Here is a 26,973-nt window from a genome sequence, read left to right as displayed (position 1 = left end):
CCAGGGAATCCACCCAGAGGGCTGCTCCTCCCAGATCTCCTCCCCTGGGTATTTCCACCGGCCAAGGTGACCTGGCTCTAGGTCAGAGAACTGGCCCTGTAGTCAACGACATTCATTCCGTGGGACAATTGAGTAAGACGATTGGGCTGTGGGCTTCATGCTGGCACTCCCCCGTCCACTGGGCCCAGACTCCCAGTTGCTCTGGAGCAATAGAAATAAAGCAGAGTCCTTTCTCCTCAGCTATTTTATTTCTCTCCAAAAGCCTCGTCTGCCGGAAGCCTGTCATCCTGGGACGATGGTTAATTGGACTGGAAATTTCCTTCAAGAGCCACTCAGGCCACATAGCCAAACTGCGAGAAATTTTGGACTGGATTCTCAGCTGGTGGAACTCAATGTCCCTCTAGTGAGGGCAACAGTCCTGTTCGGATTGACCCACATGAGGAGTGGAAGCCACCCTGCCCTCTACAGTCCGCTCCCCTTATGTCTCGGCACATTTGCGTTGAACATGGAGCTGCTTCCCTAAGGGCTGATTTTGTTTCCCATTGTTTATTCCTCACTGGACGTCAGAATCCTCTGCTGGGGACACAGAAATCAGCTGCCGTGGAAGAGAAATCTTCTTTGAAAAGAAGGAAGGGAGGAAAAGACAGAAAACCGGCTCTTTAGGGGAACTCAAGGGGAATGTTTTCCCAACTTCCCTGGGAGGTGCTGGCTGCTTTTGTCCCTTGCATGAAACCCAAGTAAACAGACTTTTTGCAAGGAGGGGGAGGGGGATTAGTGAAGGAATATTATTGCTTATGTAACTCCATAGATATTCACAGTGCTTAAAAACCGCATACAGATGGAGGCCTTGCCCTGGAGAGCTCGCAATGCAGGCTGAGATGAGAATGGGAAATGACAGGGAGCACGTAAGGGAAGACACTCAGATTGTACAGACCCTTGAGTGGGGAGTGCCTGAGTCTTGAGGCTGCTTCAGGGGCCTGTGAGCATGTGTTTTGTTACCACAGGTGATAACTTGAGTGGGGGGGGGGGTAGGCACCCGACTCCCCTAAGCTTTCAGTGGGAGGAAGGAGCTGCTGACTTTGGTGGCTTTGAAAACCATAAGAACATAAGAACGGACCAAACATCAGACCAAACATCCATCCAGCCCAGTATCCTGTCAGCCAACAGTGACCAATACCAGATGCCCCAGAGAGAGGGAACACAACAGGTAATCCTCATGTGATCCCTCTCCTGTCAACCGTTTCCAGACAATCAGAGGCTAGGGACACCATTCCGACCCATCCTGGTTAATAGCCATTGATGGACCTAACCTCCATGAATTTATCTATCTGTTTTTTTAACCCAGTTAAAGTTCTGGTCTTCACAACATCCTCTGGCAAGGAGTTCCACAGGTTGACAGTGCACTGAGTGAAGAAAAACTGAAAAACCACCCCGTGGTTGAAAAGCTGCCTTGAAGAAGGAGGTTTCAAGAAGAGACTAGAAGAAGAAACCTGAGTGGGAGTATTTTGGGTTCTAAGCACAGTGGGCTGTAGGACATGGGAACATGCCTCTGAGAAAGATGGGGAGCAGCTTGGCCCAAGTGAGTGTCCCCTTCCAGCGCTGTGAATCAGAACAGCAGCTCTTGTGTTTTGTTTGGTGTCTCCTGCCCTTCAGTAACTACTGCGACAGCGATCATTGATTTAAGAGTTCTTTATAGAGCATTGAGGTAATGTTGATGAGCAGAACCGAATGTAGAACCTTTGGGGCTTTGTGCATGAACCTTTACTGCATGAGCTAAAATCCAATTGCGTTTCAGCTGGCTCATTAGTCTTTGTAGGTCAGGGATGGGCAACTGTGACTAGTGAGTAGGGTGAATGAGTGGCCCTCCTTCACCTAAGTGGGCTGCAGCAGCCTGCAGCCCACCGGCAGCCCTCCATCTGTCCTCTCCCCTATGTGCCTCTCATGCATCGGGGAACATTTACCTGCTCCTCCCCTTCCCTCCCAGCACTTTCTGAGCATACGAATCGCCTGATTCATGCTCTGTCCCCACCCCCTCCCACCCCACCGAGCTGGAATTCCATGAACAGCTGATTCACAGTGTTCCAGCCCTGGGAGGGAGGCAGAGGAGAGGGGACAGAGCATGAATCAGACAATGGGAGGGAGGGGAAGATGTAGGAAATGCAGGGCTCTGGTGCCCTAGCATGTGAGGCGCGTGGGGCAGGGACGCAGCTAGGGAATCTGGTGCTCCACCTGCAGCCTGCAGGCTGTGGGTCGCCCACCACGTCTGGAAGTGGCCTCAGTGTCACTAGACAGGACTATACACCACATCTAGCGGGTATGTGGATCCCATTGACATGACCCTTTCCCAGAGGAATGCTGTGCCAAAGGAGAACAACAGTGATTGCAGGGCAGAAAGGAAGTGAGCAGTGGTCCATGTAACTAGACTTCATCTTCAGCATAGAGCCAGGTGGGCTGAAGGAGGTTGCCAAAGGAGACGTGTGAAGGGACCTTTGCCTCTCCTAACCTTGCTCCAGGTATGATGAAGGGCATGGAGCAGGGCTCAAAGGCAGGAGAGAGCTAGAGAGGCACAGGCAGTGTCTCTGTGAGAGGGTGTTTGGCAGAGGCGGAGAGCCATAGATTCCAAAGGCAGGAAGGACCTCAGTGAGCCACTGTTCTGAACTCCATCACACGGACCATCGCGTTGCCCCCAGATAATTCCGAGAGCAAATCCTTTAGAAAAAACACCCAGTCTTGACTTTAAAATAGTCAGAGATGGAAAATCCATCACATAGGCATGAGAAGTAGCGGTGTGGGGTTGGAGCGCCCCCTGGTTTCAGGCATCTCAGTCTCTTGCCCCTGCCCCCGGGGGTCCTGACTGCCAACTTGTGCTCCTGCTGTCTGAGGAGCTGGCCACTGGGCCGCAGGGTCCTGTCCAGGGGCGCCGCTGCTGTATATTCGCTCTCCATGTAGATACTGGATGACAGCGGAGGGCTGAAGACGCGAATGCAGACCAGATTAAAAATTGTCATCAAAACTTTCTTTGAAAACTCCAGGTTGTACCTCCCTTAACCAGGACTCCCTGGTCCGGCAACATCCATGATCTGGCATGGACCACAGATGTTCCTGGACCATAGCCCAGGAACAGGGAGTTCTGGCGGCAAGGCAAGAGTGTGGTAGGGGGCACTGGCAGCCCAGTGTGTGTGTTAGGGAAGGGGAGAGGAGACGGGAGAACAGTGGGGAGAGCTACAGCCCCAAAAGCAGCCAGGGAGCTCTGTCCCCAGCCATGGAGCTCCAGCCATGGAGCCAGGTGGCTGCTGAGCTCTGCCCTGACTGCACGGCTCTGGCCATGGTGCCCCACCCTGGCAGCAGTGGGTCTGGCAGCATCTAGAGTCCCGGGGCACTGGGGCAGCAGTAGGGGCAGGTCGGAGCTCTAAATCCGTAGTAGCACAGGCCTGGAGGAGAGGGACCTTCCCTGTCCAGTAAATCCCCTCATTTGGGACCAGTCAGGTCCCAAGGGTTCCAGACCACAAGGCCCAACCTGTAATCAAGACATTTTTAACCAAAATGAAACATTTTCTGTTACGACTGATACTGTCTTAGGGTTTCAGTGAAAAGCCAGTAACCAGACCACAGGAAGTTTGAAATGGTTTGGGGTTGTGGTTTTTTTCATTTTTTGTGGGGGAAAAAATATTTTCAGATGAAGTTTTCATTTTCCAGTTTCATTTTCAGTGAATTGTTGAGGGTTTTTAATTTCTGAAACTCGACATTTTTGCTGGCTGCCAGTTTTTAAAATCAGAAAGCATTTTGGAGAAACTGAACATTTTTCACTTTTGGTTTCTGTGATCTGATCACAGCCTGATATATTTTAGTGGGGAATTTAAAGAAAAATACCTTTCCCCCCCAAAAAAATTTCCTTTTGTTGCCCTTTTCCAACCAGCTTTGTCTGAATGTGTAATATTGATTTAGAAGATGAATAGTTCAGGAAAGGGGATGGGAGACAAACATGATATTGGCAGACCCAGTGGCATTTGGGCTGGAATGAAGAAACGGAGGGCAGAAAGGGAGAGTTGTTAGTAGGAGAGGTAGGAGATAACTGGGGTAACATCTAGCATTGTGGCAGCTGGCTGCTGAAGAAGGGACACATTTCAAAAACATTGTATAGGAGAAACAGGAAAAGATGAGCCCCTGGGCGTGAAAGAAGGAGGACAGCAAGGGCACCAAAGGTTAAAGATGGATGAGCAATCACTTACAGCAAGGAATCCAGTTGCACTAGGTAATTACCCACATGCCTTAGCTTCGCTGTCAATGTCACAAGGCCAAATGCCAATGTTCTCCAATCTTTGTGAGAAATTCTGGTAGCCACAATACTTGGACTTGCTAAGATTCCACCCCCTCCTTCCCCATCCTAGATACTTTTTTTGAAGGCCAAGCAATGAGAATAAATCAGATCTCAGGCTTTGGAGTGTTAAATGATCACTTACAAGAAGCAGGAAATATGATTCCACCCCCCCCCCACACACACACACACCACCAATGCAGCATTGCACAATTTAAGTGCTAATATTTGGCCACTATAGAGTGGGAGAAGGATACCAGACTAATTTAGACCAGATCAGTGGTCTAATGAAATATGGCAAATCCCACGTTCTTATAACAGGTTATGCCCATGCAAAGAGCAGGCATACTCCGAGTAGATGCATTGCATATTTGAAATTAATGAGCCCTACAGATTAAACACAAGGTATCGAGGAGGTAATTAGAAATTAACCTTTCTCTGGGTATGGGTTTGAGAGCTCTCAACTTGTTGATTTACTAGATTTTACCTAGAAGTCCCTTCATATTTTCCCCTAGCGTCTAGGGGTATTATTATGGTTCGGCTCCTTGAATATCACCTGTGCCATCCAAATCTAGGGGGAAAAGCTGTTGCATATATATTCATCAAGGTTCTTAACCCCAAACATCTTAGGAGTCCGTTCAGCTGGCCATACATTTGTAACACCCCAATATTCTAGATGATGGTCTAAATTCTTGTCAAACAAATTAAGATACTGTATTATGAATGTCAGTGTCACATCCTTGATGAGCATCCAGCCCTAGATTGGATCTTTCCCATTCTTCAGTTGAAAAAAAGCCAGCATTTTAAAGATGCATAGTTTTCCCCAAGCATGCTGAGTTTCTTGCACGTGTGCCAGTGAAAAACTTTATCTTTCAAATACATAGAGGAGCTCACGGAAATTGTGTTATGACCCAATGATGCAGAAAGGAATTGAGCTTGAATAAGGTCACTTCAGGGTGCAGAAATCTTTGTAAAATATACTCCTGCCGGTGTTCCCTATGAGCTGAACGCATGGGTGGCCACCCAGGAGAGAAACAAATGCCACCCAACTAATTAGGAGCATGCCCACAGCTCCCACAGCCAGCAGCATGTGTTTCTACTGGTGGTGCACATTGGCATGTGCTTTGGTGCACATAACATTTATTCCTCACATGAATGGAAAAAATTATAGGGAACATTGACTCCCTCCCCAACAATGTAGAAAAACATGGATTTTGGGGGAAAGAAGAAGGAAAGGGGGATAAACCCTTCACTCATAAAACACGAAAAGATTTACCCAGTGTTACTTGGGTCCTTAACTCAATTAATTTTCATTTGGGAGGGAGGGAATAAAATGAAAGTATACACGATTCATTGCTCTGGGGAGGGGCAGGGAATGGGAGGTTCAGGATGAAGGCTGCCCCAGGAAGAGAGAACAACCCCAGCTCTCTCTTCCCACAGCAGCGTGGGTCAGGTGAGAAGTGCCTCTCCATGGCTGTTGCTGTTCCAGCAAGCACAACTGGGGGAGGGGTGCATGTGTCCCAGCTGGGACAGGTCCAGGCTTATCTGCCCCCTGCACTCCCCAGCCAGAGTGAGGAATGCAGCAAATGGTGCACTTTCTCCTTGTTCCCTGATGAAGAGGAACAGCAGCAATGGTCCCAAATAAATCAGGGTAAGAGTAGCTTCTGCTCCCCTAAAGGGCACCAGCGGGGAGTGGGGTGCTCGGGACTAAGATAGAGGCATTTCGTATCTTTTCTGTATGTTTTTTTGAGAAGCAATCCCATTCCAGGCACATCCCATTGTCCTGGCCCAAACAAACCCTGCCTTTGCTTTAAGTTCTGATAAGAGGAAGCTGCCTACTGAATTTGGTGGTCCTAGCTCTTACTGTTTAGGAGGAGTTCTTGAAAAAGTAGACAGAATCACTGATGCTGTGTCTCGACTACACCTTTCTGTCGACAGAGAGATGTAGATTAGGCACGTTGAAATTGCTAATGAAGCGGGGATTTAAATATCCCGCACTTCATTAGCATAAACATGGTTCCACTTTTTGCGGAACAGAGCTTTTTTTAAACCTACAGGATCGTTCGAAAAAGGGTTTATTTTTCAAAAGAGCCGCATCTAGACTGCTGTTTTTTTCGAAAAAGCTTCATTTCGAAAAAAGCGGCAGCCATGTTTATGCTAATGAAGTGTGGGATATTTAAATCCCCACTTCATTAGCAATTTCAACATGCTTGATTTGAATCCCTCTGTCAACAGAGGGATGCCGTCTAGATGTAGCCAGAAAGACAAACTCTAGCAAATATCTAGTAGATGATGATCTGTGTTTAATCTCTGCAAGAATGAAATCCATTTTTAATCAAAATTATTAATAGGGTTAATCCAAAGGCTATACTTGCTAACCTGCTCCACAGCTAACCAGCATGATATGTGACACATTGGAGATGGGTGGAATATTTCTAGAGTAGTTTGAATCAGCTTGAAACAGAAAAGGCCTGTAGCCAAGGAGACTGTATCACTTGTGGACAAGGTTTTCAAAAGTGGCTAGTGATTTTGGCTGCTTCATGTTCTGAGTGTCCAAAAAAAAAGTGAATATAGAAGGCTTATTTACTCCTTCTTATAACACAAGAACTAGGGGGTCACCAAATGAAAGTAATAGGTAGTAGGTTTAAAACAAACAAAAGAAAGTATTTCTTCACACAATGCACAGTCAACTTGTGGAACTCCTTGCTGGAGGATGTTGTGAAGTCCAAGACTATAACAGTTCAAGAATAAAAGGGTTCAAAAAAGAACTAGATAAATTCATGAAGGATAGGTCCATCAATGACTATTAGCCAGGATGGTAGGAATGGTGTCTGTTTGTCAGAAGCTGTTGGTCAGAGGCCTCTGTTTGTCAGAAGCTGGGAATGGGAAATGGGATGGATCACTTGATGATTCTCTGTTCTGTTAATTCCTTCTGGGGCACCTGGCATTGGCCATTGCTGGAACACAGAATACAGGGCTAGATAGACCTTTGGTCTGACCCAGTATGGCCGTTCCTATGTGTTTATGTTCTTAAGTAATACAAATAAGTACATCTTACTAAATGTTTTAGAAATGTCTGTCTGTGTTCTCTCTCCCTGGGGCAAGATGGACATTTTTTGGACTTGTATTCCTTGCCAAATTTGGTATTCAGCTTCCTCTTATCAGAACTTAAAGCAAGGTCAGGGGTTGGCTGTGCCAAGGCAATGGGATGTGCCTGGAATGTGATTGTTTCTCATAAAATGGAAAGGGTGTGGTCTGGTCAGAGGGAGTTTTACTGTGAAATGACCACAGGGGGCCCAGACATGTGGACCAGGACAGCTATAACCCTATTGGGCCAGCAGGGGGCAGGTGTAGAGAAAGGGACAACTATCTACTATATATTTCAGAGTGTTTGTGTGTCTGTCTGTCTGTCCACCAGCTGAGGGACATGCACCCCTCCCCCAGCTGTGCCCCCATGCAGCTACAAGAGCCATGGAGAGGTGCTTCTCATGTGGCCTCCAGCTGCTTCAGTGAGAGACGGTTGGGGGTGCCCTCTCTCCCTGGGACAGCCTGCATCCTAAACCCCTCCTCCCCAGCCTCATCCCAGAACAATGATTTAAATGAAAAAAAAAATCCCAGGAATTATGGATCTGAGCAACACTGGGTAAATATTCTAGTAACCAGCCAATTAACCTGCTGTAAGATGGGATTTTCAGATCTCTCCTCCATGTTCGTCTTCTCTCCTGAGCCTCCGATCTCTCGCGCCATCTCTCTCTCTCTCTTCCCTCCTCCTACTGTCTTTCCCCTCCCTCTCTCAGCTCTCCTCTGCCTCCTGCCTCTCTCTCTGTCTCTCTCTTTCTCTTTTCCTCCCCCTCCTGCCTCTCACCCTTGGACCCGTGGAGCCCAAACGGCCACACTCCCCATGCAGCATAGGCCGCCCAGAGGGAACAGCCAGCATTTCAGAATTACAGACTCAGATATTGGGCTAGTATATATATGAGAATATTCATATTCATATTCATATTACCACCAACTTAAATGGCCTGATTTTAGGCATGGTACGTACACAACTTCTGAAAATCTGGCCTCTTTTGAAAATCTTGGCCTGCACCTGTAGGCTATGTCCACACTCATGGCTTCTTGAGACAGAAATATGCAAATGAGGCTAAGCGTGGAATATCGCAGAGCCTCATTTGCATACCTGTTATTTTCAGGAACAACGGCATTGCGCAAGAGGGTTTTTCTTATGCAAGAAGGAGCAGTGTAGACAGCTCCTTCTGGTGCAAGAGCCTCTTCTGCAAAAATGGCGGCTCATTAGGTATGCAAATGAGGCTCCGCGATATTTGCGTATTTCTGGTGCAAGAAGCCGCGAGTGTAGATATAGCCTTAGTGTCCTCATTTTTCACCAAACGGGAAATGGAGAAACCTGTAATAGTATATGTTGATTGAAACTATAAGCCAGTTGAAATCAATGACATCCTTGTTGACCTGTGTGTATGAACCTCACACACCCAGATGCAAGAAGAATGTCAATTTAAAGCCACATGTGTAAGGAAATTACAGTGAAACCTCCGATCTCTTCAGATTCAACAGACGCCTATGATACAAGGAAATGTGGTCAGAGATGGGACTCATGGGATCTGAGGGCATTGCCTGCCTCAGGCATAGACTTCTATATGACACCGGACAAATCACTGATATATCTTTGCTCCCCATCTCTAAAGTGGAGATAATATTTCCCTGTCTCACAAAGGTGTTCTGGGGATACATTCAATAATGTGTATAAGCTGCTCTGATACTATAGGGTATGTCTACACTACCCTCCTAGTTCGAACTAGCGGGGTAATGTAGGCATACCGCACTTGCAAATGAAGCCCAGGATTTGAATTTCCCGGGCTTCATTTGCATAAGCAGGGAGCCGCCATTTTTAAATCCCCGCTGGTTTGAACCCCGTGCAGCGCGGCTACACGGGGCTCGAACTAGGTAGTTCGAACTAGGCTTCCTATTCCAAACTACCGGTACACCCCTGTGTGGCAGCCAGCTGGGGCCACATGCCCAGGGGAGGCATGGCACATGCTCACACATGCACAGGTTGCGTGATCCGTGGATGGCAAGGCCCACGCATGCAGTCCCTGGTTTCTGTCCCTCTGCCTCCTCCACATAAGGGGACAGTGATGGCACTCACCTGTTGTTGCCTCCCTGGCCGCAGATGACACTGGTGACAGGTCCGCTGGGGTGGCTCGAGGCTCCTGGATGCTCAGCACGCTCTGTCTGGTCTGCTGAGGCTCCTGGCTTTCCTCCTCCTCCTCCTCAATACCCTGGTCAGGGTCCTCTGCCCCAGTGTTGATGACCACCTGGAGGGCACGGACCATCCCACTCCCCAGGATGCAGTTCAGGGCATTGAAATAGGGGCAGCTTGATGTGTTTGCCCCTGGTTGGGAGCTGCCCTCTGTGGCCCTGGCATATGCCTGCCGAAGCTTTTATTTTCATCTGCACCTGCTCCTGGGTGTGGATGTGGCCTTTGCTGACCATGCTGGCAGCTATCCTGCCATAGACAGCCACGTTCTTCCATCTAGTGCAGAGATCATGGACATTGGAGGATTCCCCCCAAACCTCAATGAGGTCCATGATCTCCGCACCTGCCTTTTCTGGCCCCTGGCAGGCTCCTGGGAGCTGGCAGACTGCTCCAGGGGAGGGCTGGCTACTGGTGGCTTGCTGGCTTATATTGGGGCTACTGGGTCAGGGGTAGGACAGACTGTTTGTTGGGCTCACAGGCTTGGGCTGGCACAGGCACAGGCACTGTGGCCAGACTCTACCCCTTTAAGGGCTCCGGGAAGGTGGGGAGGGAGAGGAGTTTTCTTGGTTGAGGCTGGAGTGGCCAGCAGGGCAGCCTGGGAAGGGCTAGAGGCCCTCTATTTCAAAATAAGCGTCTACACAGCGCTTATTTAGAAATAGCAATTTCGAAATTGGTGTTATTCCTCATGGAATGAGGTTTACCAATTTTGAAATAAGCCCTCTGCTATTTCGAATTAATTTCAAAAGAGCGGTTGGCTTGTGTAGACGCTAGTGAAGTTATTTCAAAATAACTTTACTGTGTAGACATACCCTGTCTGATTGTCTGGACTCTGAATCTACAGGGGCAGAGTGTAGATTCTGAAGCCTGAGTCCCTGCAGATGTCAGTATTATAGGCACGTGTTGACTTTTGCTTGCAAGGGCCACTCAGTGAGCTTAGTCCCAAAGGAGACATGGGGAATTCATTGCTGCTTCATAGCCTAATGGCTGCATTTCCACTAAGAAAGGCACCAGCTGGCTGAGAGCACAAGTCACAGAGAATTCTTGGCTCCATCAGGGCCTGATCCTGTGGGGTCTTGTCACTCCTCCTTTCCATTGCTGCCAATGGGGAAAACTGGTGCTTAGTGCTTCGATTGTAACTCACACACCAGCTGGGCGTGATGCACTGTTCTATCTCCTGGCACTGAGCACTTACATCTACATGGCAAGATATCTTCTGGAATAGCTTATTTCAAAATAGAGCATCTACACTACAAGGAAGCCTCAAAATTAGTCCAAGGCAGGCTCCTCGAATGTGGATGCACTATCTCAATTTAGAACCCCAGGAGGCACTGGGAGAAATAACTTTAGAATGGCCCTGGTGAGGAGCTATTTTGACAAAGCAACAGTGAAGCATCCACACACACCCTCTTTCGAAAGAGCATTTTTGGAAGAGGTGTTATTCCTTGTGGAATGAGGTTTACCAACCTCGGAAAAAGCCCTCCATTATTTTGATTTTCTTTCTAAATAACGCAATTGCTATGTGGACGCTAGGTTTGTTTTTCCGGAATAATGGCCAAGTGTAGATGCAGAGTGTCTACCCTACAGCCTTAGCAAATAGGCAGCTGGCTTTTAGCCCATGCAGTAGAGATCCCAGGTTCAATTTCGCCTGCAGACAACCAGGGTCTGTGGGTATTACAAGAGCACTAGACTTTTATGTGTAGCAAGCTTGAATCTTTGGCCAGGTTCTTTGAAGATTAGCTCCATCCTGCATAAGTTCCAATACAAAATGTACGTAGCTGTGTTTGAACATTCTACTCCGTAAGGGTATGTCTACACTAGCTTGTTAGTTGGAGCTAGGTAGGGTAATTAGGGCAAGCGGAGTTGAAAATGAAGCCCAGGATTTAAATATCCCGGGCTTCATTTGCATGTTCCCGGGCACCACCATTTTAAAATCCCCCTTAGTCCGAACTCCATGCCCGCAGCTACATGCGGCACGGAGTAGGTAGTTCGAATTAAAGATCCTAACTCGAACTACCATTACTCCTTGTGGAAGAGACACATAATATCCAGATGTCACGGTAATGGGCGTAGTATGAAATAGAAGAGCAGAGAAGTTTGGCCCGGCACATTGATTGGACTCATGCTTTTATAATAGATATAGTATCTCAGGTTGCTCTAACCATACCTGTCATCGGTCACATCATCCACTGCTATAAAAGACCTGGACATAAATTTTGTTATGTATTTCATTAAAAGGCACGTGAGATGCTTTGGGAGAAAGGAAATTATATACATAAAATACAGATATATTATTAGAATAGACTTTGATTAACTCGACAGTGTGTGAGTAATTAGCTATGCCTGAAAATAGAATCCATTTCCTGTATTTGTGGAAATAATCATCATATCATCCCAGGGCTAAGCTTTATGGGGAAACATAAAGGACTCATCTCTGTGCTCCACTGGACTCCTTAGAAGCAGTGAGTTGATTTAGGGCCAGCTGGCAACTCCTTTACTCACAGCAAAATAATCCATTACTCCACAAGTAGCACCAGGACTTCACAGGACTGCATGTGACATAAGGTTGTAATCAAGTGAGTCCCTTACTCACAATCTTGATTAGAAAGTTGTTGGGGGACATGTCTTTTTAAAGGAAATGTATGTACTGCACCTAAGGCAACAGGCCCCTTGTCTTTTAATGGGTTTCCGGAATAGTATTAGGATTAGTAATAATAATATTGATAATGTTATTATTAATAATTAATCGGTTAATAAATGCTGCAAGGAATATAAGTCCCAGCTAAAAGTGCCTGCCAACACTATTCCCTATTGTTTTCAAAATAAATCGAATGTAAAGAACTGCTGTTGATGAGGGAATGTTATGGGGTAATAAATAATATTTAACTGGGGAGTGGGCCTGCACCATTCAGATCTGTATTAGGGCTTAGGCGCCAAAGATTTCCTTAAACCAAATTTCCTCCCTGCCTGGAGCCCTGACCTCTGAGAATCACCCCCCTTTGACATCCTCCAAGTCTTCCTTTCCTGCCGCCTGTTTGCTGGAGTACAGGGATTCTCTCCTCCCCCGTCTTTAGGCAGGAGGTGGGCAGGTCCAAGTGGATTTCATATGCAAACATCCCGTACTACCTCCCTCTCTTTTGCCAAGGGCTTTCACTGGCTTCCATGGACCATCAGCAGCGACCAATCTGGGCCAAGAAACGGCAGTAGCCCTGCTGGGAGAACCAAGCAGCACATTAAGCAGGCAAAGCAGCCCCTGGCCTCTAGAAAACGGGGAGAGGGGGGGATCTAAGGCGGCCGTGGGTTTCAAAACAGAGCTGGCAGCCGCACCTTGAGCCCCGGCGAGGAGAGAGACACACGCCCCGCAGGGCGAGCTGGACACGGCGAGTGGAAGGGAGCAAACAGACCGCCCGCCCCTCCGAGAAAGCGGTGGGAGGGCAGCTGGAGGGAATGACGCTGGAGCAGCCGGAGACGCGGAGCAGGAAAGTTGCTGCGAAGGGAGACTTTGCAGTCTAGGCACTTGCTCCGCGATGGGCTTTCTGGTGTCTCGGGAAAACCTCCTGCTCTTCCTCTGCGCGAACTTCCTCCCGGGTAAGTTTCAGAGCCGCTTTCCCGGGGTCCATTCCACCATCCCCCATCCTAGCTCCGGCTGGAGATTGCCCCATGGCAGCAAGGACCCCCCCCCATCCCTCCTTGCTCCTTTCCATCAGATCCACCCCCCCCACACACACACACACTCGCTGGCTTGGCTTTGTGGGTCCTTTCTGCTGCGAGGCTGGCAAAGGGTTAACCCCCACTGGCCCTGTTCTCCCTGGTTGTGGGCTGCCCCCCCACCTACCCCCCGTGTGCCCCCCAGTTCCTCCCCCTGCCTCCCTCCCCTTGGGGCACATTCCGCGCAGAGCGGAGGCTTTTCCGGGCCCCCTGCGGGGCATCGATTGTGAACCCCCCGAGTGAGCCGGGCAGGGCGAGCGCCCCGGAGCCTGTCTCCCCAGAGGCACCATGGAGCCAAGAGGGATCCCCCCCCCACTCGCTGTGCTCAGCGGAGGGGTGATGGGGTTCATCTCTAGACTTGCCCTCTCTCTCCCAGCCCTGATCTGATGTCCTGACCCTGCCCTCCCCCCCCGAAAACCTCCCTTTGCCCCGTCCCGAGCCAGTGGCCCTTCCTCCAGGCTGCCACTGTTCTCCCAGCTGTTCCAAAGCAGCGGCGACAATTGAACTGGAGAATGGCCCCGGCAGCCTAGTTCAAATGGCTTTTTAACAACCATCCTCTCCTCCCCCCAAGAGCCTTGCTAACCAGCCATGTCGGGGTATATGCCGAAAGGTGCAGGCCAGCCCCAGGGGGGTGTCACTGGTATGTCACTGCCATGTCATGCCCACCTGTATGCGTCCCTCCTCTACCTGGCTGCATTTCTAATTTGCCCATCATCTTAGTGCAGGGGTGGGAAACCTACTGCCCCCGCCCGATGCAGCCCATGGCTTGTCTGGATCTTGCCCCTTGGACTCAGGGGTTCCCCCTCCTCCAACCCCTGCTGCACCCCTGGGGGCTGGAGCACACAAAATCTACAAGTCTGCCCCCCCTCCCTTGGTGTGCAACTTGTAGGGATTTCCCTACACCACCCCATACATATTCAGTGTATACTCCCCCTGAATTTCCCTAACAACCCTCTCCCCAGTTTTGTGAACTATGGTGCCATACGGCCCCCCTTCACCCTCATGGTCTCACCCCTCATCAGCCCTCACCCCCACTTGTAAATTCGAACACCCCCCCCCAATTTCAATTCCTGGGAAAGCTACTGTGTGCAAGAGGAATGTAGAAAGGGTCTTTCTGCTCCTCAGTCCAAGTCAGTGAGGGTTTTGTTTTTTGTTTTTGATTTTGCTTCTCACTTGTGTGCACTCCCTGACTGATTTTTCTGTGGGTCTGCAGCCCCTAACCCAACAAAGGTTCCCCAGCGCTGGGTGTGTCTAGACTACCTAGTTTTGTCGACAAAAGTGGACTTTTGTCGACAAAACAATACCAGCGTCTACACTACTGCGGAGTTCTGTCGACATAACGTCGACAGAACTCCGCGGTTTTGTCGACGCTGGTATACCTCATTTTACGAGGCATAACACTTTCTGTTGACAGAACTCTGTCGACAGAAGGTGTTATTGCCTGTAACACTGCGTCCAGACTACGGAGTTCTGTCGACAAAGTGGCTTGCTTTGTCGACAGAACTCCATGTGTCTGGACGCAAATTGTCGACGGAAGTTTTGTCGACAGTATCTGTCGACAAAACTTCCGTCGACAAAACGCGGTAGTCTAGACGTACCCTTAGTTAGTGTCTAGGTGCTGTGCATCTAAATAAGACTTGCATCATAGTCGTCAACAGACAGAAGGGCTGAAGCATATTCAGGGAGAGAGAAAGATGAAGCCCTCCCCCCCATCAAATGTCTCTGCTGGGGTCTTCATGTCTTGCCTTTTCCCTGCAGTGTGCAGCCATGTGGAAACCCGAGCTCACGCAGAGGAGAGACTCCTGAGGAAACTCTTCTCTGGCTATAACAAGTGGTCCCGGCCGGTAGCCAACATTTCGGACGTGGTCCTCGTCCATTTCGGATTGTCCATCGCGCAGCTCATTGATGTTGTAAGTGAAACTGACTGTGCCTAGAAGCAGGGCAAATTCTGGAAGTCCTGGCTGAGAGGTGATTCCAGAGGCAAGCCAGTGTGTGTGTCTATTGTCTTATTTCACAATCAGAACATGAGAGTTTTATTGATGCTGGGGAACTGTTACCCAGCTGAACAGTTCTATTGAAACCAGTGAGACGACTGGTGCAGCTAACTGCTTAGCAAGGCATGCACAGTCTGGTAGTCTTGTAAATAGTATGTATTATTTATTTATGATTGTAAAAAATGTGATGCTCTTTCTGAAACCAAGGGAATGACCATGATATAAACTGCATACATCTATTAGGTTCAAGTGGAGTTTTGAGGGAATGAATTTTGGTTTAATAAGAAACAAGCAATGTCTTTGAAATTTGATCTGTAATTAGTATTCATGATATATAATCCTCATAAATAATAGTTCACACATCTATTACTTATCTTGTCCAAGGATCTCAACGTTCTTTCTTCACATGGAAGACCCTTTGGCTACTTTGAGGCACAGTGGTGGAGAGAAAATGTTCCTACATGTTTTCTTGAAGGGAATCAACATATGTGAAATATAGATGCCATATAAAATGGATTGATTTTTGTTATGAGTCAGGCACACGCCTTGGCATGGTATTTAAGGGATATGCTTTATGGCAATTGGAACTCAGTTTTCAAAGAAGAAAACAGGTGCATTATCATATACCCACACAAATTATCATTTTACTCTTCTAGAATGATTGTATGCACAAGAACCAGTCTGCACATGGAACTCAGATAACTAGTTTTGCATGCCAGTGTGTGTGTCTGTGCATGTGCACACTAGGGATGTTAAAATGCATTTAAGTAACCGTGTAATCGTGATGAAAAATTCATCAGTTACATGGTTACATGCAGGGCAGCAGCTGGCTCCTGCCAGTCTCCCCACACATGCTGTTTCCTCTGATACAGAGGCAGCAGCACAAGAGTTCGGGGGGAGCTGGCTCCCTGCAAGTACCAGGAGCCTGCGTGTAACTGTGAATGTTAACCGATGAGCCCAGGCTCATTGATTAACCATACACAATTACACTTTCACATCCTACTGCACACCTGTTTAAACAGATGACATTACATTTTTGGAAACTGTCTGAATTATTTATTTAATAGAAATCTATACGTGCATTGTGTTCTTATGTATGTCACAGAGAGAAGAAAGGTCATGCACGAAGCTGTAGTGTAGTACACAAGATTTATTGGCATGCAATTGTTATTATGTACAAACGGCAAAGTCATAAATGAAGTTTGCAGGTCATGCCAGATGAGTGCTTATTAACCTATTAACCTTTTATACCCTACCACACCAGCCGGTACTCTGTATGCCACCTATGTAATTGAAATACTGTTTTTGGAGTGGATTAGAGAGACAGAAAACTTGATGCTAACATTCATCTTCCTCCCTTTGAAAAGCTAGGCTACCCATATCCCAGGGTCAGCCATATGCGACTCCGATAAGAATTCCAGCCAATACAATTTACAGAACTCTTGAAAACCCCTGCAATAGTTTTTCCACCCATAATGTGATTGTGACCATTGTGGTTCTTTCAGTGGTAGCAGAAAGTGCTCAGTTCTATTGGGAAGAACAGAAAGTCCCTTTTCCAGTGGTAGGCAGGTCATGAGATGCCAGGTCTTAAACTTGACCCTTGTTGAAACTGTCCAGAGTGGACCTCATGCCATTATAATTTTGAGGAATAAATTCTACCGGGGGGGGGGGGGGAGATTAGAAAATGGTTTTATTGTGGATGGGTTTAAAAGTAGGGTGGTTCTTTAAAGCTGCATTCATGTGTGGGATGTTAGAAGTAGTCCCAGGTAGACTACAGAGTATAGGAGAGAGGATTGTCGATTAGTGATAGAGGCCCATGGTTCCACAATGTATCACATTTATAGCCATGTTATATGTGGATATCTGATATACGATCTAATACAGGCATTTGAGGAACGAATGGCACTTGTATGTGAGGGGTTGTGTATCTTGTTATATATAAGCCTTTGCTCAAATTACTTCAAGAACATAGTGTGGCATTGATTGTTATTTTATTATTGTGGTATCAGTGAAGAGCCTTAGTTTAGGACTAGGGCCCCAATGTGCAGGGTGCTGTACACACATAGGCTATGTCTACATCGCGCTGGTTTTGTGCAAGAAATATGCAAATGAGGCATGGTGAATACCGTCATGCCTCATTTGCATAATTAATGAGCAGCCGCTTTTTGCACAAGAAGGAGCCGTCTACACAGCTCCTTCTTGCACAATAACCCCCTCTTGCGCAAGAGCCATTCTTCCTGAAAAAAAGCGGCAGAACGGCTCTTGTGCAAGAGGGTTTTTTTGCGCAAGAAGGAGCTGTGTAGATGGCTCCTTCATGTGCAAAAGCCCCTTGTGCAAAAATGGTGGCTCATTAGGTATGCAAATGAGGTGTGGTGATATTCATCGCCACGCCTCATTTGCATATCTTCTTGTGCAAGAATGCGCAATGTTGACATACATAGCCATAGAATGAAAAGCCTGGGAATCCCAAATCTGTCATTGATGATATTTATGGTCCTCTGAATAAATGCGAAGACTGAAGATGGTACATCAACAGTTGAGGTGGCATAAGAGAGACTTTCTATAATGCAACTGCCCAATCTTGGATGGTGAGATCAATACTAGTGCTTTGACATGCTTTTCCTTTCTTACCTAAGACAATACCCTGTAAAAGTCATATTCTGGTGTTTAAAACTGCAGTCAATAGGCAGGGCTGTGAAGCATCTGATGTTTAGTTTGTTATTCCCCATAACCTTCAATAAGGTTCTGCAGGTTTCTGGATAGACCTTTCCCTGAGAGAATTCCTTGTATCATGTTTCCAGTCCAGCTTAGGGTCCGTTTAACAGTTCCTCTTTTTACCGTAGCAGCATTCCTTTAGAAAACTTAGCACGATGATCAGACATGCTGTTAGAAGCGCAGCCTTCCCATTTTCAATACAACTTGCTTCTCCTCTACATGCATCTCAAAGGCAGAGAGTCATGAAAAAGAAAAAGAAACACAGGAGGGATATTCAAATTCTGATTCATAGTAAGAAAATCCAGAAAACGCAACATCGAATCCACTGTCTTCACCCTGTTGTGGACAGTTTGGTACTGGACTATGAGACTGAGGCATGGGGTCAAGAACAGACTAGCTACAACATATTTACCTTCTATGCCCCTCCCTCTTGGGGATCATGGAGTACAACATATTCCCCTTGAGAAAAGAGACTATGCAGTTAAATTCCACCCTCAACATTGTTACTGCTATAACCCCTCTGCTCCAACTGTGTTGAAAGGTGTGCATGCCTAGGGGGCGTTGACTCATGGAGAGGAGGAGTCAGGAACTAGCCAGTCTACCTTTCTCCATTGCAGAGGAACCCATAGGACCAGACTGACCCATGGAGTAAGCCAGCTTGTGTTATCAGAGTACGTGGTCCCCAGGCATGGAAAGTTCACTAGGTTATAGGTTACACAGGCAAAAAAGTAGCAAAAGTTTCCTTTCCACCGGGGGATCAGCACGGGGCTCGTGGTGATTGGGGAAGAAAAGGCCTTTCCACTATCAGAATGACCCTGACCCTTTTTTCCACTCCACGTCCTAACCTACTCCCAGCCAAACCAGCCAACCAATCGACCTACCAACCTTCCTCTTGATTAGTTCTTCTCTTGAAACGCATGGGCTGTGTCTACACTGGCATGAATTTCCTGAAATGCTTAAAACGGAATACTATTCCGTTTTCAGTTTTTCCGGAAAAGGAGCATCTACATTGGCAGGCTGCTTTTCCGAAAAAGCCCTTTTTCTGGAAAAGCGTCTGTGGCCAATGTAGACGCGCTTTTCCGGAAAAGAGCCCCGATCGCCATTTTCACGATCGGGGCTTTTTTCCGGATAAGACTACTGGGCTGTCTACACTGGCCCTTTTCCGGAACAGTGTTCCGGAATAAGGACTTATGCCCGAGCGGGAGCAGAATAGTTTTTCCGGAATAGCGGCTGATTTTGTACAGTAGAGCATCATTGCTTTTCCGGAAATTCAAGGGCCAGTGTAGACAGCTCGCAGCTTATTCCGGAAAAGCGGCTGATTTTCCGGAATAAGTGGCCCAGTGTAGACACAGCCATGGTGTCCATGGGATGTCATTATTGCTGTTGACTCCATGTGCTCAAACCCAAGGGCTATTGAAGGCAAGGTAAAATACTAAGACAGACAGAGAGGAAGAAGGAGCCAGGTGACCAGGAATGCACCAATTCAGTGACTCTTCAAGGCAGCCTCCATGAGGGAGGCACCAGCGACCTCCCACAAGAAGCTAACAGAGCTGGGTGACATTTCTGCAGGAATTTTTGTTCATTCATTATAAAAACAGGGGTTACTTTTATTTATGTATTTATTTTGCAGAAATGCTTTTTTCCCCCCCAAGAGTTTCTAGCCTTTGGATGGAAAAACTAAACCTGGAAGAGGGAGAGGAAATCCTCCCCCCAATATTTTGCTCCCATTCTTTCCATTGACTCCCCTCCTTTTCCTGGAGACACCGTGGGGGAAAAGGGAAAATAATAATAATTTGTAAAACTTTTCAATTTTTTGGTATTTCATTGATAAACTGAAAAAGTCCTTTGCGGAAAATTTAAAAAAAAGCCCACCTCACATTTAAAAAAAAAACTAGGATAAATGCTGGGCTTTGACTAGCTCTAGGCATGAGGGCCATACAGCAGAAAGCCCGAGAAAGAGAAAGGAGTAGCAAACACAACCTGATCCCCTCCCCCACTCACGTGAATCCCATTGGGGCACTGTGGGAAGAGCAATTTGGGGAAGCCCATGCCCCATGAACTTGATGGGAGGATGCACATCACCTGGGTGCCACTAGCGGCTGTGGAGCAGCAATGGGAGGGGCTGCTTGGGTGTAAAATGGCATGCTGCTGTAGCCTCGTATCCATAGGGCTTGCACTCAACATGCACACGCATGCCCCAGCCTCTGCACTTAGGAGAGACCATGGCACTTGCCTTTTACACCTCACCCTTGGATCTGCCTCCAAATATGGAGGGAGCAACAGAGGTTGCCTGGAAGAATTTTCACTTCACTTAGCACCTTCTGCGTATTTTGAACCACAGGGAAACTGGAGAGGCCTTAGAGCTAGACGGGACCTTTTTACACACCTAGGACATTCTCCTGCAATAGTGCAGGATTTTCCTCTACTGCAAACCTCCCCCCTCTCGCTACATCTAGACTACAGGCTTCTTGTGCAAGAAGCTTTTTTCAGAAAAGATCTTCTGAAAAACCTTCTTGCGCAAGGGAGCATCCGCACTGCAAAAGCGCATCGAAAAAGTAATGCGCTTTTTCGAAAGAGAGCATCCACACTGCCTGGATGCTCTCTCGCATGTAAGCAGTGATTGCTATGGACAGAATGGCCGCCAGGGCACCTGTGCTTTTTCCTCTTCCCTCTTCTTCTGAAAAAACTCCCTCTTCCCCATCCACACACACCGTTTTGCAAAAGAGCTCTTTCTCCAAAGGGCTTCTTCCTAGTAGAATGTGGATTGCCAATTGCGCAAAAAGCCCTCTGTTCTTTTGATTTACTGTCGAAAGAACATGCTTGCAGTGTAGACATAACTCAAGTTTTGTCGGAAAAATGGCTGTTTTTCCGACAAAACTCTGTAGTCTAGACATAGCTTCAGTGATCCAGGCACTTTGGGGCATCTCTGATTAGTGTTTGATGTTTGCAAGCAGCTGCACTGCCTAGGTGCATTTGTGGTGCTGGGGGAGAGTACGGATGAGGCATTGCCCAGCTACGAATTTCCTGGCTTTTAACATTCAAAATGGGTTTGAACTTGAGTGAGTCTGAGGCTAATAGTGAGCTGCTTTTGCTTAAAGAAATGCTGACATGCGAGATTGATGACGCCAAGCCAATGAGAGCACCACACATATACAAAAGTCCTTAGTTTTGCTGCAGCACCTGAAACTATGAGAACTGAACTAAATCCAAAGCACTTTTCTTTGGTTATTTACACAGCAGCTATAATTAGCATGCAAGCAAACGAACGAACACTTAACAGTTCAATTAAATTGTATTAGTAATAGCCGAGCAATTTGTATGTCTTTCATTGCATTTCATTTATTTATCCATATTTAGATTTTGTAATTTTGCACTCCATTCGTGCTTAGTACAGGATCTGCCTATCTAAGGTTACCAGTAGGGTTGCCAGATGGTTGAAACAAAAACACCAAACACCCCCCCCACCCCCCCAAAAAAACAGGGAAAAATTGCTTCCCCTAGGTCTTTTGGCCGGCAGCCATTTTGTGCCAACAGCCTTGGGGAACCAGGTAAGCATGAAGGCTGGGGTCCGGGGGCTGAAGGTGTTGGGGGCCGGGGAGGGGGAGGGCTGAGCGCTGAGTGTTTGTAGGGTTGGCAGGTGCCTGGCATTTTTGCCTCCTGGCCAGGGAAAAATTCAGAAAATACCCAACATCTCAAGTGTCCAGTGTTCTCTGAATTTTTTTACCCGACAGGAGGCAAAAATACCGGACTGTCCAGGTGAATACCGGACACCTGGCAACCCTAGTTACCAGACGATTTCAAAAAAATACTGGACACACTTGATCTCAGATGGGGATGGGATCTCGGGTGGAAGGGGAACGGGGCTGACTGGGAAGAGGTCGAGGGGAGTGGGGCTGGCCAGGGGAGACTGGGTGGAGGGGAGGAATGGCCAGCAAGGTTGGCCAGCGGGGAACTGGCCCACGGGGAGAGGGGCTGGCCGGGAGGGGGTCGGGAGGAACGGGGCTGGCTGCGGGGGGGAACCGGCCAGTGGGGAGTGAGGCTGGGTGGGGTGTGTGTCGGGGGGAGTGAGGCTGACCGGGGGAGATTGGTGGGGAGGGGGAACTGGACAGCGGGAAGCAGAGCTGGCTGGGAGGAGGTTGGGGGGAGCGGGGCTGGCCGGGGGGAACTGGCCGGCAGGGAGCGGTGCTGGCCCGGGCGCACGCAGATCCTGGGGTGCTGCCCGTCCCACGCACGGTCCCGGTGGGGTGCACGGGGAGTCCGGTGCTGGGGATTCCATCCTGCCCTGGTCCCGCCTCTATCCCCCTCCTCTTTAATGTGTAGTTGCGTACTGCCTGGCTAGTAGACACGCTCATGCAGTGTGAGTGTATTTACCAGCCAGGCAGTATGCAACTACGTACTGATACTCATGATCATAATACAACTTACTTTATTAGAAAATACTGGATATTTATGTGTCCAGTATTTTCTCAATTTGTTTCCCGGACAGAAAGCTCAAATACCAGACTGTCCAGTTCAAAACCGGACACCTGGCAACCCTATGCCTGTCTTCATGCAAAAAGCATGCAATGAGCTGTATAGATAATTGGAGCTATCATCAGGTTGTGTGTTTTCAAAATGACTCTCGTATTTTTAGTCACAAAAGTGAGTTTGCAGTGTTTTAAGTTAATGTATTTTGTAGCAATGTAAATACTGCAGAGGCCCAGGTTTTCAAAACTAGACATACAAAATGCCCATGAACATTGTTTGACTGCACACGGATACAGTAAATGAGCAGACAAGGGAGTAATTGCACCTACAGCTGGCCCTGGACATGTTCTTACTGTGTTTTGTGTGCAAATGTGGTAAATGCACACACAAATGATCAACCATACGTCTAATGTGTGGTTTGTATGTGTTTACTTTAAATGAGTGTCTGTCGTGTTTATACAAGGAAACATTTTCAAATGTGCCTCAGGTGGAGATTGTCAAAGGCACAAATAAGTTAAGCACCTAGTTTGCATTAACATCTCTGATGCACTTTTGAAAATTACACTTTAAGTCAGCGGTCTCCGACCTTATTAACCACAAGATTGCTTTTTCAATGTAAATGCAATGTAAGATCTACCTAAGCCCAAATACCTGGCCCCGCTTCCTTCCCACCTTTCTTTGAGGCCCTAGCCCTGTTCCACCCCTTCTCTGAGACCTCACCTTGCTCGCTCCATCCCCCTTCCTCCTCCATCCTCACTCACTTACACCAGGATGGGGTAGGGGTGTGGGGTACAGGCTCTGGTCTTGGGCTAAGGGGTTTGGAGTGTGGGAGTGGCTCCGGGCTTAGCCCAGGGTGGGGATTGGGTTTCAGGAGGGGTTTCAGGGTGCATGATCTGGGAAGGAGTATGGACGGAGTGGCCACCAGAGCACCTGTGCTTTTTCCTCTTTCCTCTTCTTTCGAACAAACTCCCTCTTCCCCGGCCACACACACCTTTTTCCGAAAGAGATCTTTTGGAAAAAGGCTTTTTCTTCATAGAAAGAGGTTTACCAGTGTCGGAAGAAAACATCTGTTCTTTCAATATTTGTCGAAAGTAGGCAATTGCAGTGTGGTCATAACTGGAGTTTTTCTGGAAAAACAGCTATTTTTCCAAAAAAGCTCTGCAGTGTAGACATACCATTTAACAGAGATGGTTTCCTGGTGGTGGAGCAGTGGGGTTAAGGCAGGCTTACTCCTGGGGCTGCAGGAACATGCCAGCCACTTCCAGGAGCAGCAATTACCATGGGGATAATTACTTCAGCCACAACAGGTTTGGCATTTGAGAACTCACGCCTCAAAGAATTAAATGTAAGCGTAAGAGAGAAATGAACGTTATGAAATTCACTGACCAGTCAAAAACCAAAATAACCCACTTTGCAAGCAGTAAAAGAAGTAACAAGGACACCCCACATATGCGTTCGGTCAGGAGAGTGAAGGACAGTGTGTGTTTGTGAGAATGACAGACACACACTGGCTACGTCTAGACTGGCATGATTTTCTGCAAATGCTTTTAACAGAAAAGTTTTCCGTTAAAAGCATTTGCGGAAAAAAAGCGTCTAGATTGGCATGGACGCTTTTCCGCAAAAGCACTTTTTGCAGAAAAGCGTCCGTGCCAATCTAGATGCGGTTTTGCACAAGAAAGCCCCAATCGCCATTTTCGCCATCGGGACTTTTTTGCGCAAAACAAATCTCAGCTGTCTACACTGGCCCTTTTGCGCAAAAGCTTTTGTGCAAAAGGACTTTTGCCTGAACGGGAGCAGCATCGTATTTCCGCAAGAAGCACTGATTTCTTACTGTGTGTGATTTCTTACAGTCACTGTGTGTGAGAGTGACAGAGATTTACATTGCAAAGCTCCCTCTGTCCCCTTCTCGCTGTGTGGAGATGAGATACAGGAGTGGAGGGAGGAGGGAAACCCTGACATCAGCACCCCCCTTCTCCCTCCCACATCCTGCACAGTCAGCAGGAGGCTCCCAGGGGGGCAACTCCCAGGCAGAGAGCAGGAGCAGCATTACAGTGGGGAGAAGGAAAACTGAAGTGCCAGCCCTTGATAGCTTCCTGGCCAAACCAGTCAGGATCACCCATCAGAGGCTCCAAGATCTACCAGTAGTTCCCAATCTACTGGTTGGTAACCACTGCCTTAAGTGGTTTAGGAGCCTAATCCCTTTTAGTGGAATGAGTAGATATGAGTGAATACTCCGAAACAGGCCTTGGAGGAGTGAATGACTGAAGAGACTGAAGGATATAAAGTCTTTAATTTCCAGTTGACCAGTTCAAATCCAGCCCAAGTTGGTAACAATCAGCAATTTTTATCACCTGTTGTCTTTTAGTGACCTACATGAAAGATCTGCATAGACAGATGTCCAATTTGCAGAAGCTGTTCTTACAGGTCGGGTGCCTTGATTGTCAGTCTCATGAGAAAACACAAGGATGGAAGGAGCATGGAGACTGAGCTACCATCTTTCATGGAGATGGTCCCTGTGGGTCGGATCTGGAAATGAGGGGAAGATTTCACTGGTATTGTCTCTCATGTGGATATGAAGAAAGTTTCGGTCTCCAAGAGCTGCCAGTGGAGTTGGCACTTTTATCAATGCTAAATTCATTTTTTTTTGTAATAAATGAGAGGATTACATGACAATTCTTGTGGGAACTACCATTGCAGCAGCGAGATACTCCCTTCTCAGCTCAGGGAAAGCTTAGAATTTGGAAGCAAACAAATAACTAGAGAAAACTTTAGACAATGCACTTTCCGGGCAAAGGGCCAAGGTGTGAATACAGGTAACCCAGCCCACCAGTTCTCATTACAAGTCTATCTGAAGGCTACCAATTTGTGCTGTAGGAAATTCCTTATGCTTGATGACAGGTATGTGTGGAAATAAGGCTATGTCTAGACTATGCTCTATTTTCGAAAGAGGACATGCAAATTCCCTGGGAATTCTTCCGATCTCATTTTCAAAAGCAGAAGGAGTTTGGATGAGGGGTTTTTTTGGGGGGGAAAAAAACCCTTTTTCGAAAAAACCCCCTGCTCTTCCTTAAAAAATGAGGTTTACGTGGTTTTTTTGAAAAAGGTTTTTTTTTTCAAAAAAAACCCGCATCCAGACTTTCACTTTCAAAAGTGAGATCAGAAGATGTACCTAAGTGTGCTGGACAGGAATGAGGGACAGGCCCCTGGATCAGGTGGCTCTTGGTTCTAATCCTAACCACTAGACCTTCTTTCCTAGCACAGTATTATGTGGTGTTCTGGAGGACACATTTTGGAGAGGAGAGATGCATGCTAGAGTAAAGGCTGAGAGTCATTGGTCATGGCCTTATAATAAAGAAGGGCAAATTCAGATCTGGCACAAAGCATCACTCCCAAGCTGTTGGAACAATTCACAAAGGCTACGTCTACATTGGCCCCTTTTCCGGAAGGGGCATGTTAATTTCACGAGTCGTAATAGGGAAATCCACGGGGGATTTAAATATCCCCCGCGGCATTTAAATAAAAATGTCCGCCGCTTTTTTCCGGCTTTTAGAAAAGCCGGAAAAGAGTGTCTACACTGGCCCCGATCCTCCGGAAAAAAAGCCCTTTTCCGGAGGATCTTATTCCTACTTTGTATGCAGAGTTTGAAGTAGGAATAAGATCCTCCGGAAAAGGGCTTTTTTTCTGGAGGATCGGGGCCAGTGTAGACGCTCTTTCCGGCTTTTCTAAAAGCCGGAAAAAAGCGGCGGACATTTTTATTTAAATGCCGCGGGGGATATTTAAATCCCCCGCGGATTTCCCTATTACGACTTGTGAAATTAACATGCCCCTTCCGGAAAAGGGGCCAATGTAGACGTAGCCAAATAGTGCAAGGGGAAGATCCAGACATCCCCATGTAACTCACTTCTGCAGCCAGACTGGTATTGCCCTATCAAGTGAGAATTTGCATGCGGTATTTGGTTGGTTCTCACTTGGACAACTTCCCGGGAAGTCCCCATGAAACTGTGTTCAGCAGACAACCAGGGGAGAAATGATATACTAATGTAACAGCCCTACTCCCCATTGTGGTGGGGTGTGTTTTAGAGCTGTGGATTCCTTGCCCCACATTCCCAATGGTGATGCACTTGGCACATCTTGGGTGGATCTTATAATACCCCTCAAAACAAGTCTTCTTACTACACACATTTGTAGGAAAATCTGTCCAACAAATCCAAGCTGGTCTTCTGCCAAGACTGCCACATCTTAGCCTCAGCAGTTTGGTGGTACCCAACAGGCAAAGTCTGCCCCATGCTAAATCCAGGAATATCCCTTTTTAAGATGACAAATGCCTTTATTGCTGAGATGTTCTTCTGATGACAAAAATGGACCACAATAAATATGCCTCTGGTGTCTGAGCTTGTGGTTTTTCCCTTCCAGGATGAGAAGAACCAAATGATGACCACGAACATGTGGGTGAAGCAGGTGGGTCCACCCAAAAGGTGTTTTCTTGTATTGATTTTTGGTCT

The 26,973-nt window shown here is 47.4% G+C and overlaps 1 protein-coding gene across 1 annotated transcript in view; it reads left to right on the top strand.

The window, feature by feature from the left end:
* Nucleotides 1-12,706: 12,706 nt before the first annotated feature.
* Nucleotides 12,707-26,973, top strand: part of CHRNA4 (cholinergic receptor nicotinic alpha 4 subunit) — a 50,059-nt gene continuing 35,792 nt past the window's right edge. The window contains exons 1-3 of the mRNA XM_075901039.2: nt 12,707-13,175; nt 15,054-15,205; nt 26,885-26,929. Coding sequence (XP_075757154.1) covers nt 13,115-13,175; nt 15,054-15,205; nt 26,885-26,929 — 258 coding nt within the window. The 5' untranslated portion in view covers nt 12,707-13,114. The remainder of the gene's footprint in view (nt 13,176-15,053; nt 15,206-26,884; nt 26,930-26,973) is intronic.

Source organism: Pelodiscus sinensis, chromosome 17 (genome assembly GCF_052426305.1).
Source record: "Pelodiscus sinensis isolate ZL-2025 chromosome 17, ASM5242630v1, whole genome shotgun sequence".
Classification (NCBI taxonomy): domain Eukaryota; kingdom Metazoa; phylum Chordata; order Testudines; family Trionychidae; genus Pelodiscus; species Pelodiscus sinensis.
The sequence above is the reverse complement of the archived record's forward strand: the minus strand, read 5'-3'. Positions and strand labels throughout refer to the sequence as shown.